This window comes from Primulina tabacum, chromosome 2, assembly GCF_025594145.1.
Source record: "Primulina tabacum isolate GXHZ01 chromosome 2, ASM2559414v2, whole genome shotgun sequence".
NCBI classification, from domain to species: domain Eukaryota; kingdom Viridiplantae; phylum Streptophyta; class Magnoliopsida; order Lamiales; family Gesneriaceae; genus Primulina; species Primulina tabacum.
This window is the reverse complement of record NC_134551.1, coordinates 49636074-49651071: the sequence shown is the minus strand read 5'-3', so window position 1 is coordinate 49651071 and position 14998 is coordinate 49636074. Positions and strand designations below refer to the sequence as shown.

Here is a 14998-nt window from a genome sequence, read left to right as displayed (position 1 = left end):
ATTTGTACCATTGTCTTTGGCTTTGTTTAGTCCATAAAGTGATATTTTTCAAGAGGCACACCTTCTGCTTGGATTCTTCTGTCAAGAATCCCTTTGGTTGGTCCATGTAAATGATCTTTTCAAGTTCTCCATTAAGAAATATTGTTTTTACATTGAGTTGTTGAAGTTCCATGTCCAAGTGTGCTACCAAGGCGAGTATTATCCTCATTGAGCAGTATAACATATAAGTTCAGCAAATCTGACAACATTAAGTCTGATGAGCTGAACAATCTAAAGACATAAGTGAGTACGCTAATGAAGTTCAAGTTATCATGATTGAAAATCAGAGATTGAACAATTTAGTCAACGCTTGGACTAAGTGTTCTGTTTCACTTGAAAAATTGCATGAAGGTCAAAAGCTATGTTACATGGATATTGGTACGGGTATGGGTATTGTATCGATTACACTACGGATACGGTGATACGACAAATTTTGAAAATATAAGACACGATACGGCTGGGATACGACAATTATTAAAATAAAGTCAACGACGTGGATTTTTCCATATCCGACAAGCGTATCCGCATGTCGTATCCGTGTCCGGTACTTTAGAAATTTTGTTAAGGTGTCCGTGTTGCATAGGTCAAAAGCAAGCTGGTGAAAGAACATGCTTAGGATTTGACAATAATGATTGTAATTCTTCCAAAGCAAGTAGTCAGTTGTGTCTGGAAAAATACAAATCTAAATTCATAGATTTTGTTAGATCCAACACAAAATATGAACATATAGAGCCTGAAATTCAGACTACTCAGCATGTTTAACAGAAGAACAAGTGAATGCATCGTGGTTTCTCAACGTTTGAGCCATGTTAGGTGAATCAGTTGTTTCTCAACGTTCTTGGGCAGAAATCGTAAACAATGTATGCTACATTAGAAAATGTTAATGATCAACAAGAATAACAGAAATACACCTCATGAGATCTGGAATCGCAATCAACATGAAATCTCATACTTTTGTATATTTGATTGTAAGTTATTTATTCATAATAACAGTATAAATCATTTCATTGTCTTTGATATTGAATAAAATGGTATATTCTTAGTATATTCATATGTCTTTGATATTAAATAAGATAATATATTCTTAGTATATTATTGCGTTAGCAAAGCTTATCTCGTGTTCAATAATATAACTTTAACTGTTGAAGAATAAGTTCATATTGTCTTTGATGAATCTACTATTATTGCACAAAATGCAAAATTAAATTATTTGATTAACAGACTGGAATCTACTGACCTTGAGTCCGAAAGTTATGATAAGATTCAGATCAAAAGAATAGATGATCCACTCTATGAGCCAGAGGCATTCAAGTTGATTAAGCTATTGACATAAACTTGAAAGATCGAAATGACAATATAGGAGATCAAGCTTACTCAGGTCAAAATAATCTAGTCCAAGATCAAGCTAATCTAGTTCAAAATCAAGTTTCAGCTGCTAATACAAATCCTCTTGGACCATTCTTCTAGTCGAATACAAATCATCCAACTGAATTGGTCATTGGTAACTTTTTTGCTCCTTAGGAACTAAAAACTGATAATTGATGAATTTAGCATGATGTCTTTATCTCTGAGATTGAACCAAAAAAGATTGATGAAGTTATTCTAATTGGATAGAATTCATGCAAGATGAATTAAATCAATTTGATAGAAACAAAGTTTGACATTTAGTTTATATATCATCATATCAATCTGATATAGGTATGGGATGGGTTTACATAACCAATTTCATAGAGCTTGGTATGACACTTTGTATATGCTTATAAATGATCATGATTTTGTTGTTGGAAGTGTTGTCGATCATAAAAAACATAATGGAAGATATGCACTTGATGAATGTGTGGTAAATTAGTCATGGCTATTGAATTGTTTGCAACGTGCCACAACCCACCATTAGACGGGTTGAGAATTTCCCTAACTAGCCCAACCCACCTTGAGTCAAGAGTTAGGCTGGCTGACCCAATGGGCTTAGCCTTTTTGACAATACTGATCTCGCAGTAGGTTCTGTTGACTAGATTGTTCTAGCACCAACAAATCAACAATCACAAATCTATTCATTCTGGCTAGCATATGGGCTTAAGAGTAAAAAATGTTTAACATGCTGCATCTGCAATATCCCTTTCTTTTATTCACATAAGTTTCTCGGGGGATTTTTTTGTTAATCGCAGGGATCGAAGGCGAGATCTCATCTTTACAAATGGTGGTATTCTCTTATCCCTTGGTGATATATGTTTCTAACAATTTTCATTGTTTCAATTTATGTTCACAGTACATATGGGAAATCTCATTATTGTCCACTACTCAGGAAAGGATATTGGTGGCAGAGATCAAGAAAACAGCTAAAACAGGAAATGGGGTATGCTTTAATGAATTTATTTCTGGTTCTTTCGAGTTTGTTTAAATTTGGTGTTACTGCCTGTGATTGGGTGGTGCATGCTTCAAATGGTGATCTTCTTTGATATCATTGTAGCTCCACGGTCGTTTAATTTAGTCTATCTGTAGCTCTACTACTCTTTTAAGGACTCTTCACAATGTATATAATTTCAGAAGACAATCTGAGAAAATGCCAACAAATGTGCACAAAAAACAGTTGTCGTATTTCAATTCAAATGTTCAATTTGACTCCCCTTTTCACTTAACTGTGTTAGGTGGGTTTTTAATGAGGTGGGGCCCACGCGAAATTTAAAAATCAGAAAATGAAATCCCACATCGGGAGATTTTCTGTTTTGACTTAAGAATTTGGTTATAAATAGAGCTCAACTCCTTCAGTTATTGTATCCCAAAATCAAAAGATTTTCAGCTTTGATAAAAAGAGAGTGCATAGAAAAAAAGAGTGTATTTTTTTCTTGAGTGCGGGAATTCTCTTGTGTGAGTTAGAGAAATTATTTTCTCGGTATACTCGGGTTTGGGAGTGTGAGAAATATTGAGTGTATTGATGTATACACTTGTTGTAATATTTCTTCCGGTTATAAAAGTTGCAGTGCTCCGTGGACGTAGCCTATTTTGGGTGAACCACGTAAATCTTTGTGTTCTTGTTGATTATTTTATTTCGCATTTTTGGGTGCTATTATCATCGTGATCGGCATCACTTCGGGGTAATTTCCCAACAACTGGTATCAGAGCCTTGTTGTGAAAATTCTTAAAATTCTGAGTATGCTCTGTGGTTGCAGCTCCGTCTGATCTTCCACATCAGAAAAGATTTTTTAGATTTTTTGCTAAGGCTAGAGAAGCGATGGTCGGAGGTGATGGATTGGGACCGAGAATCAACAAGTTCGACGGAACAGATTTTTCGTTCTGGCGGTTACAGATAAAGATTATCTGTACAGTAAGAAGCTGCATCAACCTCTATCAGGAAAGAAACCAGAAAAGATGGAGGATGATGATTGGGAGCTCCTTGACCGACAGGTGTTAGGTGTGATACGACTAACCCTAACGAAGAACGTGGCACATAACGTGGCGGAGGCAAAAACCACAGAAGAGATGATGTCCATTTTATCGGACATGTACGAGAAGCCATCAGCAAACAATAAAGTACATCTCATGAAAAAGTTATTCAACTTGAAAATGGGTGAAGGTGCTTCGGTGGCTAAACACATCAACTGAGTTCAACACGATTGTTTCTCAGCTAACATCGGTTGAAATTAATTTTGATGATGAGATTCGTGCACTTATTCTTCTGGCGTCTTTATCCAGACAATTGTGAACCGATACGAGCAGCGGTTAGCAACTCTGTTGGAAAAGGGAAACTACAACTCAATGATGTTAGAGATCTAATCATTGCTGAAGAAGTTCGCAGGAAAGACTCGGGTGAAGCAACATCATCGAGATCTGCTCTAAATCTTGATAACAGAGGTGGTGAAAGGAGTTCCAACCGATGACGCGGTAGATCCAAATCAAGAAATGGAAAAGACAAAAGCAACTTTGAAAGAATTTGAAGTGCTGGAGCTGTGGTGAAACTGGTCACTTGAAAAAGAACTGCAGATCAACGAAGAATAATGCCAATGCTATCACTGAGGAAGTACATGATGCTCTGCTATTATCCATGGAAAGCCCTGTTGATTCTTGGGTTACGGACTCGGGAGCTTCGTTTCATACCACTGGTGATCGCGATGTATTTGATAATTACATCGCTGGCGATTACGGAAAAGTTTTCCTGGCTGATGGAAAACCCTTGGAAATTGTTGGTATGGGTGATGTACGGATGAAAATGCCAAATGGATCTGTCTGGAAAATCAACAAACTCAGACATGTACCAAAATTGGCACGCAATCTGATCTCGGTGGGACAGCTGGATGATGAAGGCCACAATGTGACATTCGGTGATGGTTCCTGGAAAGTGAACAAAGGAGCCATGATTGTTGCTCGAGGAAAGAAAACTGGAACACTGTATATGACTTCCAGTTGCAGAGACACATTAGCAGCTGTGGATGCTGGAGCCAATTCAAGTCTATGACATTATAGACTTGGACATATGAGTGAGAAGGGAATGAAGATGTTGGTGTCAAAAGGAAAGCTACCAGAATTAAAGACTGTTGAACACCAACTATGTGAAAGCTGTATCCTTGGAAAGCAGAAGAAGGTGAGCTTTTCAAAAGGCGGTAGAGAACCAAAAGCAGCAAAGTTGGAGCTGGTTCATACTGATATATGGGGACCATCTCCTGTGACATCCCTTGGAGGCTCGAGATACTATGTCACATTCATTGACGATTCGAGTAGAAAAATTTGGGTTTATTTTCTGAAAAATAAATCTGATGTTTACGAGACCTTTAAAAGGTGGAAAGCCATGGTGGAAAATGAGACCAACTTGAAGGTGAAGTGCTTACGGTCTGACAATGGTGGAGAATATGAAGATGATGAGTTTAAAAAATATTGTGCACAGAACGGGATCAAGATGGAGAAAACCATTCCCGGTACACCTCAACAGAATGGTGTAGCTGAAAGGATGAACAGAACCCTGAATGAACGAGCAAGGAGCATGAGATTGCATTCTGGATTGCCAACATCATTCTGGGCTGATGCTGTTAACACTGCAGCATATTTGATCAACAGAGGACCTTCGATATCGCTTGACTGCAAAATACCCGAAGAGGTTTGGAGCGGCAAAGAAGTAAACCTTTCTTTCTTGAAAGTGTTTGGATGTCTATCCTATGTTCATATTGATTCAGCAAGCAGAACAAAACTTGATCCGAAATCAAAGAAGTGCTTCTTTATTGGTTATGAAGATAATGAGTTTGGTTATCGTTTCTGGGATGACCAAAATCGGAAGATCATTCGGAGCATGGATGTAATCTTTAATGAGCAGCTTCTGTACAAGGACAAGTCAGACATTGGAGCTGGAGATGAATGTCCTGAAGTCAAGAAGACTGATGAAGTGCCATTGACATATATTCCTGTGAATGAATCGAAAACCAGTAACCAGGAAGATGGAGAAGAAACTGCACAAGATGATGACCCACAAACTCTGGTGCTTGAACTCAGGAGATCTTTGAGAACCATCAGACCACCTGAGAGATACTCCCCTGCACTTCACTATATTTTGCTGACAGACGAAGGTGAACAGGAGACCTATGATGAGGCAATGCAAAATGATGATTTAACCAAGTGGGAGTTGGCCATGGAAGATGAGATGGATTCACTGTCATCCAATCAGACGTGGGAGTTGACAGAACTTTTGCAAGGCAAAAAAGCGTTACATAACAAGTGGGTGTACCGGTTAAAAGAAGAGCATGATGGTAGCAAGCGGTACAAGGCAAGACTTGTTGTAAAAGGCTTCCAACAACGGGAAGGCATTGATTACACCGAGATTTTCTCTCCGGTGGTTAAATTAATCACTATCAGGACTGTACTTGGACTAGTGGCGAAGGAAGACTTACATTTGGAGCAGTTGGATGTAAAGAATGCGTTTCTTCACGGTGACCTAGATGAAGAAATTTATATGAAGCAGCCACAGGACTTTAAAGTACGGGGAAAAGAGAGAATGGTGTGCAAACTTCAGAAGAGCTTGTACGGTCTCAAACAAGCTCCAAGACTAGTGGTACAAGAAGTTTGACGGATTTATGAGTAATAATGGTTTCCTAAGGTGTCAAGCTGATCATTGCTGTTATGTGAAAAAGTTTGACGGTTCTTATATCATACTACTGCAATATGTAGATGATATGCTGATAGCTGGAGCTTGTCTGGAAGAAATTGATAAACTGAAAAAAGATTTATCAAAGGAATTTGCCATGAAGGATTTGGGTGCTGCAAAGCAAATCCTTGGAATGGGGATCTTAAGAGACAGGGTGAATGGATTCTTGAAGTTATCACAAGAAGAGTACGTGAAAAAGGTGGTTAACAGATTTAATATGAATGAAGCTAAATCTGTTAGTACTCTTTTGGCTAGTCATTTCAAACTAACCAAAGCACAATCACCATCGACGGAGCAGGAGAAGGCTTATATGAATAAGGTTCCTTATGCTTCTGCTGTCGGAAGCCTCATGTATGCAATGGTGTGTACAAGACCAGACATAGCACATGCAGTGGGAGTTGTGAGCAGGTTTATGAGTAATCCAGGAAAGCAACACTGGGAAGCAGTTAAGTGGATTCTCAGGTATTTGACAGGTACTGCTAGTTGTTCTTTATGCTTCAGGAGGTCAAAATTGGGCTTACAGGGTTTTGTCGATGCCGATATGGATGGTGACCTGGATGGCAGGAAAAGTATTACTGGATATGTGTTCACATTAGGTGGTACAGTTGTAAGCTGGGTGTCTAAGCTGCAAAAGATTGTTGCGCTTTCGACTACTGAGGCTGAGTATGTTGCAGTTACAGAAGCTAGCAGGGAGATGATATGGTTGAGATCCTTTCAGGAAGAATTGGTTCAGAAGCTTGAAGATAGCACGTTACACTGTGACAGTCAGAGTGCTATTCATTTAGCAAAAAATCCTGTTTATCATGCTAGGACAAAGCATATACAGGTTAGGTACCATTTCATCAGATCGGTGCTGGAAGATGGAATCTTGATGCTGGAGAAGATTCCTAGAAGTAAGAATCCAGCCGATATGCTCACAAAGACAGTAACCATTGACAAACTGAAGTTGTGTTCAACTTCAGTCGGACTGCAAGTATAAATGGAGATATATGAGCTGCTGCAATGATGATGTGAAGACATGATTGAAATCAAGTCTTCAAGTGGGAGAATTGTTAGGTGAGTTTTTAATGAGGTGGGGCCCACGCGGAATTTAAAAATCAGAAAATGAAAATCCCACATCGGGAGATTTTCTGTTTTGGCTTAAGAATTCTGGTTATAAATAGAGCTCAACTCCTTCAGTTATTGTATCCCAAAATCAAAAGCTTTTCAGCTTTGATAAAAAGAGAGTGCATAGAAAAAAAGAGTGTATTTTTTTCTTGAGTGCAGGAATTCTCTTGTGTGAGTTAGAGAAATTATTTTCTCGGTATACTCGGGTTTGGGAGTGTGAGAAATATTGAGTGTATTGATGTATACACTTGTTGTAATATTTCTTCCGGTTATAAAAGTTGCAGTGCTCCGTGGACGTAGCCTATTTTGGGTGAACCACGTAAATCTTTGTGTTCTTGTTGATTATTTTATTCCGCATTTTTGAGTGCTATTATCATCGTGATCGACATCACTTCGAGGTAATTTCCCAACAAACTATGCCTTTGGATAGTACATTTTGAACTCTAAATCGCAGTAACTTGCTGTTTTGGTGACAAACTAGGCTGCCACCAAAATCTTAGCTCGTCAATTAGTTCGGCTGCGGCAGCAAATAACAAACTTGCAAGCGAGTCGTGCCCAGATCAGAGGTGTGGCAACTCATACTCAGGTGATCGTTATAACCTTGGGTAAAATCTCGACCTTGGAAATAATAATATTAAATCATTCACACTCTTTCAATCTTGGTGTATTGTTGTACTTCTTATGAGTTCTTAACATTTTTACCACATATGTAGGCTTTGTATGCTAGTACTTCAATTTCAACTGGTATGAAGGGTGCAACTAAAGCCATGACTGCCATGAACAAGGTAGGGGTGTTTCTACCGATCTTGTGCTTCTGTTTTAGAGTAATAAAAGATGAGATATTCGTATATTCGATGAATTAATTGATTTTTCCATTTCTTTTAGCAAATGGAACCTGCAAAGCAAACCAAAATGATCAAAGAATTCCAGAAAGAGTCGGCGCAGATGGACCTGACGGTAAAATTTAAACTTGTTTCGAGCATTTTCTGACAATGTTGCAAGATAAATTTTCGGGACTTCGGTGAAAAGTTTTCACTGCAGTTAATATATGTTTGCAATATCCCTCTTTGCCATGGTTAATCTCTTGCCAGGCAAACTTCCAAATCATGGATTCACCTGCATTTGCCCTAAGTCACCTTGTTTTGAGCATTTTCTGAAACTATCATGTTGCAAGATAAATTCACCTGGTTAATCTCTTGCTTGGTCTTTTCTTCAATCAGATAACGAGAATAAACAAAAATTTCCTTTCAGATTGAAATGATGTCAGAGGCGATCGATGAGACGTTAGACAAAGATGAGGCTGAGGACGAGACCGAAGAACTTACCAACCAGGTGCTTGATGAGATTGGTGTCGACATTGCATCACAGGTTTGTTTCAGTTTATTTCTCACAAATTCTTGCCACAAATAGTACAGAAAGACAACGATAACAAACAAAAAGTCCCTGATCTCTAATACCACCTTCTTTGAGTAACAGTTATCTTCAGCTCCAAAAGGGCGTATCGCATCAAAGAAAGAAGCTAAAAATGCTCCCAGGTATGCGTCATTTTTTTTCTTTAACAAATCATCCTCGTTTCTGTCTCTAGATTCTTCCATTTGCAATCATATAGCACTACAACAACCTCTTCTGTTTCGTTTGTTGGACCTCTTTCTCCACCCCAAAGCTATATGATACTTGAAGATACACTCTTATATAGGTGGTTGTAAATGCTTTTTGTGTGAATTTTTCCAGTTCTGCTGCTTCCACTGACGTTGAAGACCTCGAGAAAAGGCTGGCGTCCCTTCGACGGATATGATAACTGAAACTATGGAATCAATTGCTTACTTTGAAACATCATATTTATTGTATAAACATTTTTATGAGATCTGATGATTTTTATTGATGCATCTATTATTTATTATTTCCCCATCGAAAGTTATTAGTTAAGCCAGTAGCAAACCATGTTTAATGGCCAAGCCTTTTGAATTCTAGCTCCAACTCCATTTTGTCATCGCTATCTCTGCGGAAGTTGCCTGCAAGGGATAATCCAACGATTCTCATTTGTTCTTATATGAAGTTAAAAACAATAAAAATACGATGAACTCCATGTGTTAGTATCGAACAGATTCAGTTCCCAATCCTTTACACGTTGACGCGGGCAATGTGTGCAAGAGAGAAGTGTCAGCCACGATCTTCTGAAAATTTCAACGGAAAGATGAAAATCAGCTATTTAATCAAATCGCGGGGTATCTGATTCAGATTTTTATTTGGAGAATCGACGATTTCCCTTTCTTTAATCTCCTCCTGCAAGGTGTAATGATTCGGTTAGGGTTGGTAATAACTATTTACTCCTGTCGAATTTGTTTCCTAGAAAGGTTATTTTTCATGTTCTGACCAAGATTATCGAACAATTTTAAGATAGTGATGTCCTGGGATGAATCTCTTCTTCTGTTTTGGTGGGGTGTGTGAGAATCATGTATTGCTGGAAGTTACAAGTCTCTGATTTATGATGGCTACTCTTTAAAAGTTTGATTTTTATCCTGAAAAATTTGAGTTTTGTAGATATGCAGAGCCAGCTTGTGTGCGGTGGGTGTAGGACTGTCCTACTTTATCCCAGAGGAGCAACAAATGTTCGCTGCACATTATGCAATATGGTTACTCCTGTGCCACCAACTGGTAATTTTTTAGATTCTTCTCCTTGATTGTTTGGTTGTACTAGCAAGGAAGAGTTGGATATTGATTGCACTGCATATTACGTGAAGCTATTGAATCTCTCGAACCGAGAGTTCTTTGATATATTGAATGTAATCTGGAAATAAACGAATGAATACAAAAGCTATTTGTCTTGTATATTAATAGCTCTAATACTAATAACCGCTTTCTAACTAATTGCTAATTGCTTACTAACTTACTTACTGCTAACTGGTATATTTGATACACCCCCCTCAAGATGTGCCATAAATGTTAGTGATGGACATCTTGGAGAGTAAAGTGGATAATGTGGGAGACGACAATGGCTTTGTGAACATGTCCGCGAGTTGAGAATTCGATCTAACTGGCAGTAACTTGATAGATCCATCTAGGATTCGTCCTCGAATAAAATGACAATCGATTTCTATATGCTTTGTTCGTTCGTGAAACACTGGATTAGTGGCAATGTGTATTGCCGATTGACTGTCACAGAACAAGGTTGCTGGTGACGGTGGCGAAATGTGGAAATCATGAAGCAATTGAATAAGCCACGAGATTTCACTGGTGGTGCTAGCCAATGCTCTGTATTCAGCTTTGGTAGAAGACCTGGAAACGGTGGCTTGCTTCTTTGCCTTCCAGGAGATTAAAGCATCACCAAGAAAGATACAAAATCCTGTGAGTGACTTCCTCGTGTCAAGACAGGCGGCCCAATCAGCGTCAGAGAAGGCTCTCAGCTGAGTGGAAGATGAAGTTGGGAAGAAAATTCCTTGACCAGGGGCTGATTTTAGGTAGCGCAAAATGTGATGCACATCATGTAAATGAGTCGTGCGAGGCTTAGCAACATATTGACTAAGCTTGTGAACCGCAAATGTAATGTCTGGCCGTGATAGTGTGAGATAGAGAAGCCGTCCAATGAGCCTACGGTATTGTGAAATATCCTCTAGTAGCTCACCATCAGTATTGTTTAGCCGAAGTCGTGGTTCCATTGGTGTGGAAACTGGCTTATTGGCCAAAAATCCCGTGTCCTCTAATAGCTTTAAGGCATAATGTCGTTGTGATAGACAAATGCCGTCCTGTGACCGAGCGATTTCAAGACCAAGAAAGTACTTTAACGAACCCAAATCCTTGAGTTTAAAATGTTCTTGGAGAAGCACTTTTAATGAGTGAATGATACTTGAGGATGGACATGTAATTATGATGTCATCTACGTATACAAGAAGTGCCACAAAAGAGTGGCCTGTGCCTTTGGTGAACAGAGTGTGATCAAATTGAGATTGTGTGAATCCAGATTGAAGCAGCGCCGTAGAAAACTTAGAGTACCACTGCCTAGAAGCTTGACGAAGACCGTAAATTGATTTGTGAAGCTTACATACAAGTTTTTGGGATGAATCGGTGTGTGAAACTTGTGTATTGTAGCCAAGTGGCAAATCCATGTAGACTTCCTCCAACAAATCACCATTGAGAAATGCGTTGTTCACATCCAATTGGGCAAGTTTCCAACTCTGACTTGCAGCTAGTGCTAACAACACTTTGACGGTTGCTAGCTTTGCCACAGGGGAAAAAGTTTCAAAGAAGTCAATACCTTCCTGTTGTGTATATCCTTTGGCTACAAGGCGAGCCTTGTGTCTGTCAATCAACCCGTTAGATGCGTATTTAATCTTAAAAACCCATCGACAACCGATGGAATGTTTGCCATGTGGTAATGGGACAACTGAACATGTGTGATTAGACTCCATAGCTTCTAGTTCATCACGCATGGCTGCTCGCCACTGAGGAAAACCGACAGCTTGATGATGGAATTGTGGCTCAAATTGTGAAGACACATTGAGGACAAGATTGCGATAAGAATGAGACAAAGATTCATAAGAAAGGCAAGAGCTCAAGGGATATACAGCTTCAAAGGTGAGAGAACTGCTGGACTGCATTAGGTTGCTGGACTGCATCAGATTGCAATGATAATCACGAAGATATGATGGAGGCTGTGTGTTTCTGGATGAAGTTCGAAGAGGAACTGACACTGGTTGAATAGTAGCTTGATCCATGGGCGAAGAATGATTGATGGACTCAAGTAAGTGTGGATCCTCGACCATGGAAGGAACCAAGGTGTCGAGATTTGATGTATCATGAGACAATGGCAGAACCACATCATCAAATGGATCAATGTTGATATTTGTGTTAGTGGACAGAAAAGGGAATGTTGTTTCATGAAATATAACATCCCGGGAAATAAAAATTTCATGACTTTTGATATCAAGTAACTTGTACCCTTTAATACCAGCAGGATAACCTAAGAAAACACAAGCCCGAGCACGAGGTGATAGCTTGTCCCGATGAGCAGCTAGAGTAGAAGCAAAAGCTAAACAACCAAAATTTCTTAAAGATGAGTAGTCAAACGACTTCTGATATAGTAGTTCATAGGGAGACTTGTTTTGATTTGTGGGAGATGGTACCCGATTGATTAAGTAAGTTGCTGTCATGATACATTCGCCCCATAGATTAACCCCCACATGGGACTGAAATAATAGAGCTCGAGCAACATTTAATAGATGTTGATGCTTCCTTTCGACTACGGAATTTTGTTGAGGTGTTTGTACACACGAAAACTGATGTATGATGCCTCTTTCAAGAAATAATTCGGTAAACTCAAGCTCTTTTGCATTATCAGTGCGAAATGCTTTAATTTTCTTGAGAAATTGAGTTTCAACCATAATGCAAAACTTTGAGACAACCTTGAGTGCATCTGACTTGTATTGAAGGAGAAATATCCATGTAAACCGTGTGCAGTCATCCACCAAGGTTAAGAAATATCTTTGATTATGTATGGTTGGAACATTATATGGACCCCAAATATCACAATGCACAAGATCAAAGGAAGAAGCAGCCATATTATGGTGTGATATAAACGCAAGTCTCTTTTGTTTTGCTAATGGACAAATGTAGCAAGATTTACATCTATCTAAATTTTGCATATTACGCTGTAATTGATCTTTTAGTGTATTCATGACACTAACCGAAGGATGCCCAAGCCGGCTATGCCACGTTTCAGCTGATATTTGATTGACAGAACAATGTTGATGGATTGAATTTGTATCAAGCACATAGAGCCCTTCTAGTTTCCTACCCTTGCCAATCGTCTTCGTCGTTAATGCTTCCTGAATGACGAATGAATCATGATAAAAGATGATCATTGATTTGGCAGTAGCAAGGAGTGCACTGACAGATAAAAGATTGAACTTGAAATCTGGTACAAACATAACGTCCTTAAGAATGAGACTTTCACCAAGTTCAATATCACCACAAAACTTAACCTCAATGGTTGTGTGATTGGGTAGGGTAATTATGGAACCACCAGCTGGTTTGAGTGAATTAAACCAGTACGCATGGGAACATATGTGTCGGGATGCTCCGGAATCAATAATCCAATATGATGAAGAGACTAAATCATTAGGAGCATATGTAGATAAACATATACCTGTGGTGGGAGCATTGCTTGGCTCATTGGGGTGACTGTGCTTCTGATCAACCGAAGAAATATGTTGGTCAAACATTATCTTTAACTGATTTAATTGCTTTGTGTTGAAACTCTGAAACAAATTCTGATTTGGACCATCATCTGTACTAGCAGAGGAATTGTGTGAATCAGACACTTGATTTGCATTGAACACATTTGCCCGATTAATGGTGTTTCCTCTGAACTTGAATCCTGGTGGGTACCCATGGATTTTATAACATGTGTCTATTGTATGTCCATTGATGTTGCACTTAGTACAAAATGGCCTTTCTCGAACGAACCTCGAGGGCCCTCGTTCATGAGAATGTCGTTGTGGCCGATTAGTTTTGAGAGCAAATGCCATGTCCCCTGCATGATTATGGATTGAAGGATGTGAGCCAATTGCTCTCTGGCGTTCTTCTTGAACAACCAGCGAGAACACACGATTGATGGGAGGAAGGGGATCAAGTATTAAAATTTGACTGCGAATTTGAGCAAAAGATTCATTAAGACCCATGAGAAAAGTCATGATGTAATCCATCTGGGAGTATGCATCCATTTTCCTAACTCCTTCACAAGTGCATCTTCCACAACTATAAAGTGGACGAAAGTTATTCAATTCTTCCCAAATCGCTTTAAGTTTCGTGAAATAGACACTCACGGATTGTTGTTCTTGACACAGATTGATTAAATCACGCCTTAATTGAAAAATTCTTGGTCCATTACTTTGCTGAAATCTTTCTTTGAGATCTTCCCAAATGTGTGCAGCAGACTCCGAGAAAAGAATACTTGCCGAAATATCTTTAGATACCGAATTCAGAATCCAAAATATTACAATATTATTGTTTCTAGTCCAGAAATTGAGAAGATTTGAATCTACCTCAGGAGGCTTGACGATCGTTCCATCAACGAAACCGAACTTGTTCTTGACTGAAAGCGCAATCTTCATTGCTCTACTCCAGGACGGGTAATTGTCTCAGGTAAGCGATTGTGATACCAGTGTGAGCCCTGGATTATCCGAGTGATGCAGGAAGTAGGGACTCAGGGGATCATCAATGGCGGATGGAGCATGCGTGCGAGGAACTTCAGATGTGTTTCCGGGAGCCATCGAATCGTTAGCTCAAGAATTTGGGACGATATGAAAGAAATTGAAGGATTTATGCGGAAGCTCTGATACCATATTACGTGAAGCTATTGAATCTCTCGAACCGAGAGTTCTTTGATATATTGAATGTAATCTGGAAATAAACGAATGAATACAAAAGCTATTTGTCTTGTATATTAATAGCTCTAATACTAATAACCGCTTTCTAACTAATTGCTAATTGCTTACTAACTTACTTACTGCTAACTGGTGTATTTGACACTGCACCTGAATATGTTACGCTGTTTCGTGATATGCAACGTGGGCCGAGTCATTTTTTGCACGCGCAGGCATGGATATGGCACAATCAATATGTGGAGGATGCTTGACCTTACTCATGCATGCACTGGGGGCTACCAGTGTCAGATGCTCTTGCTGTCATACGGTGAACCTCGTACCTGGTACCAATTTCATGAATTGTAAT

At 39.1% G+C, this 14998-nt stretch overlaps 1 protein-coding gene across 3 annotated transcripts; it reads left to right on the top strand.

Moving 5' to 3' along the window:
* Positions 1 to 1907: 1907 nt before the first annotated feature.
* LOC142534770 (vacuolar protein sorting-associated protein 2 homolog 2-like) lies at positions 1908 to 14968 on the top strand. Of its 3 annotated transcripts, XM_075641528.1 has the most exons (10): positions 1908 to 2239; positions 2342 to 2392; positions 7752 to 7856; positions 7984 to 8055; positions 8156 to 8227; positions 8522 to 8638; positions 8747 to 8805; positions 9002 to 9583; positions 9812 to 9925; positions 14865 to 14885. In XM_075641528.1, the coding sequence occupies exons 1-8, from the start codon at positions 2234 to 2236 to the stop codon at positions 9063 to 9065; spliced, it is 546 nt and encodes a 181-aa protein (XP_075497643.1). In that variant the 5' UTR covers positions 1908 to 2233; the 3' UTR covers positions 9066 to 9583; positions 9812 to 9925; positions 14865 to 14885. The 3 variants fall into 3 exon arrangements, with proteins under 3 accessions (XP_075497643.1, XP_075497642.1, XP_075497644.1); XM_075641527.1 differs by having other exon boundaries at positions 9002 to 9925; positions 14865 to 14935; XM_075641529.1 differs by lacking the exon at positions 9002 to 9583 and having other exon boundaries at positions 1911 to 2239; positions 14865 to 14968.
* Positions 14969 to 14998: the final 30 nt, after the last annotated feature.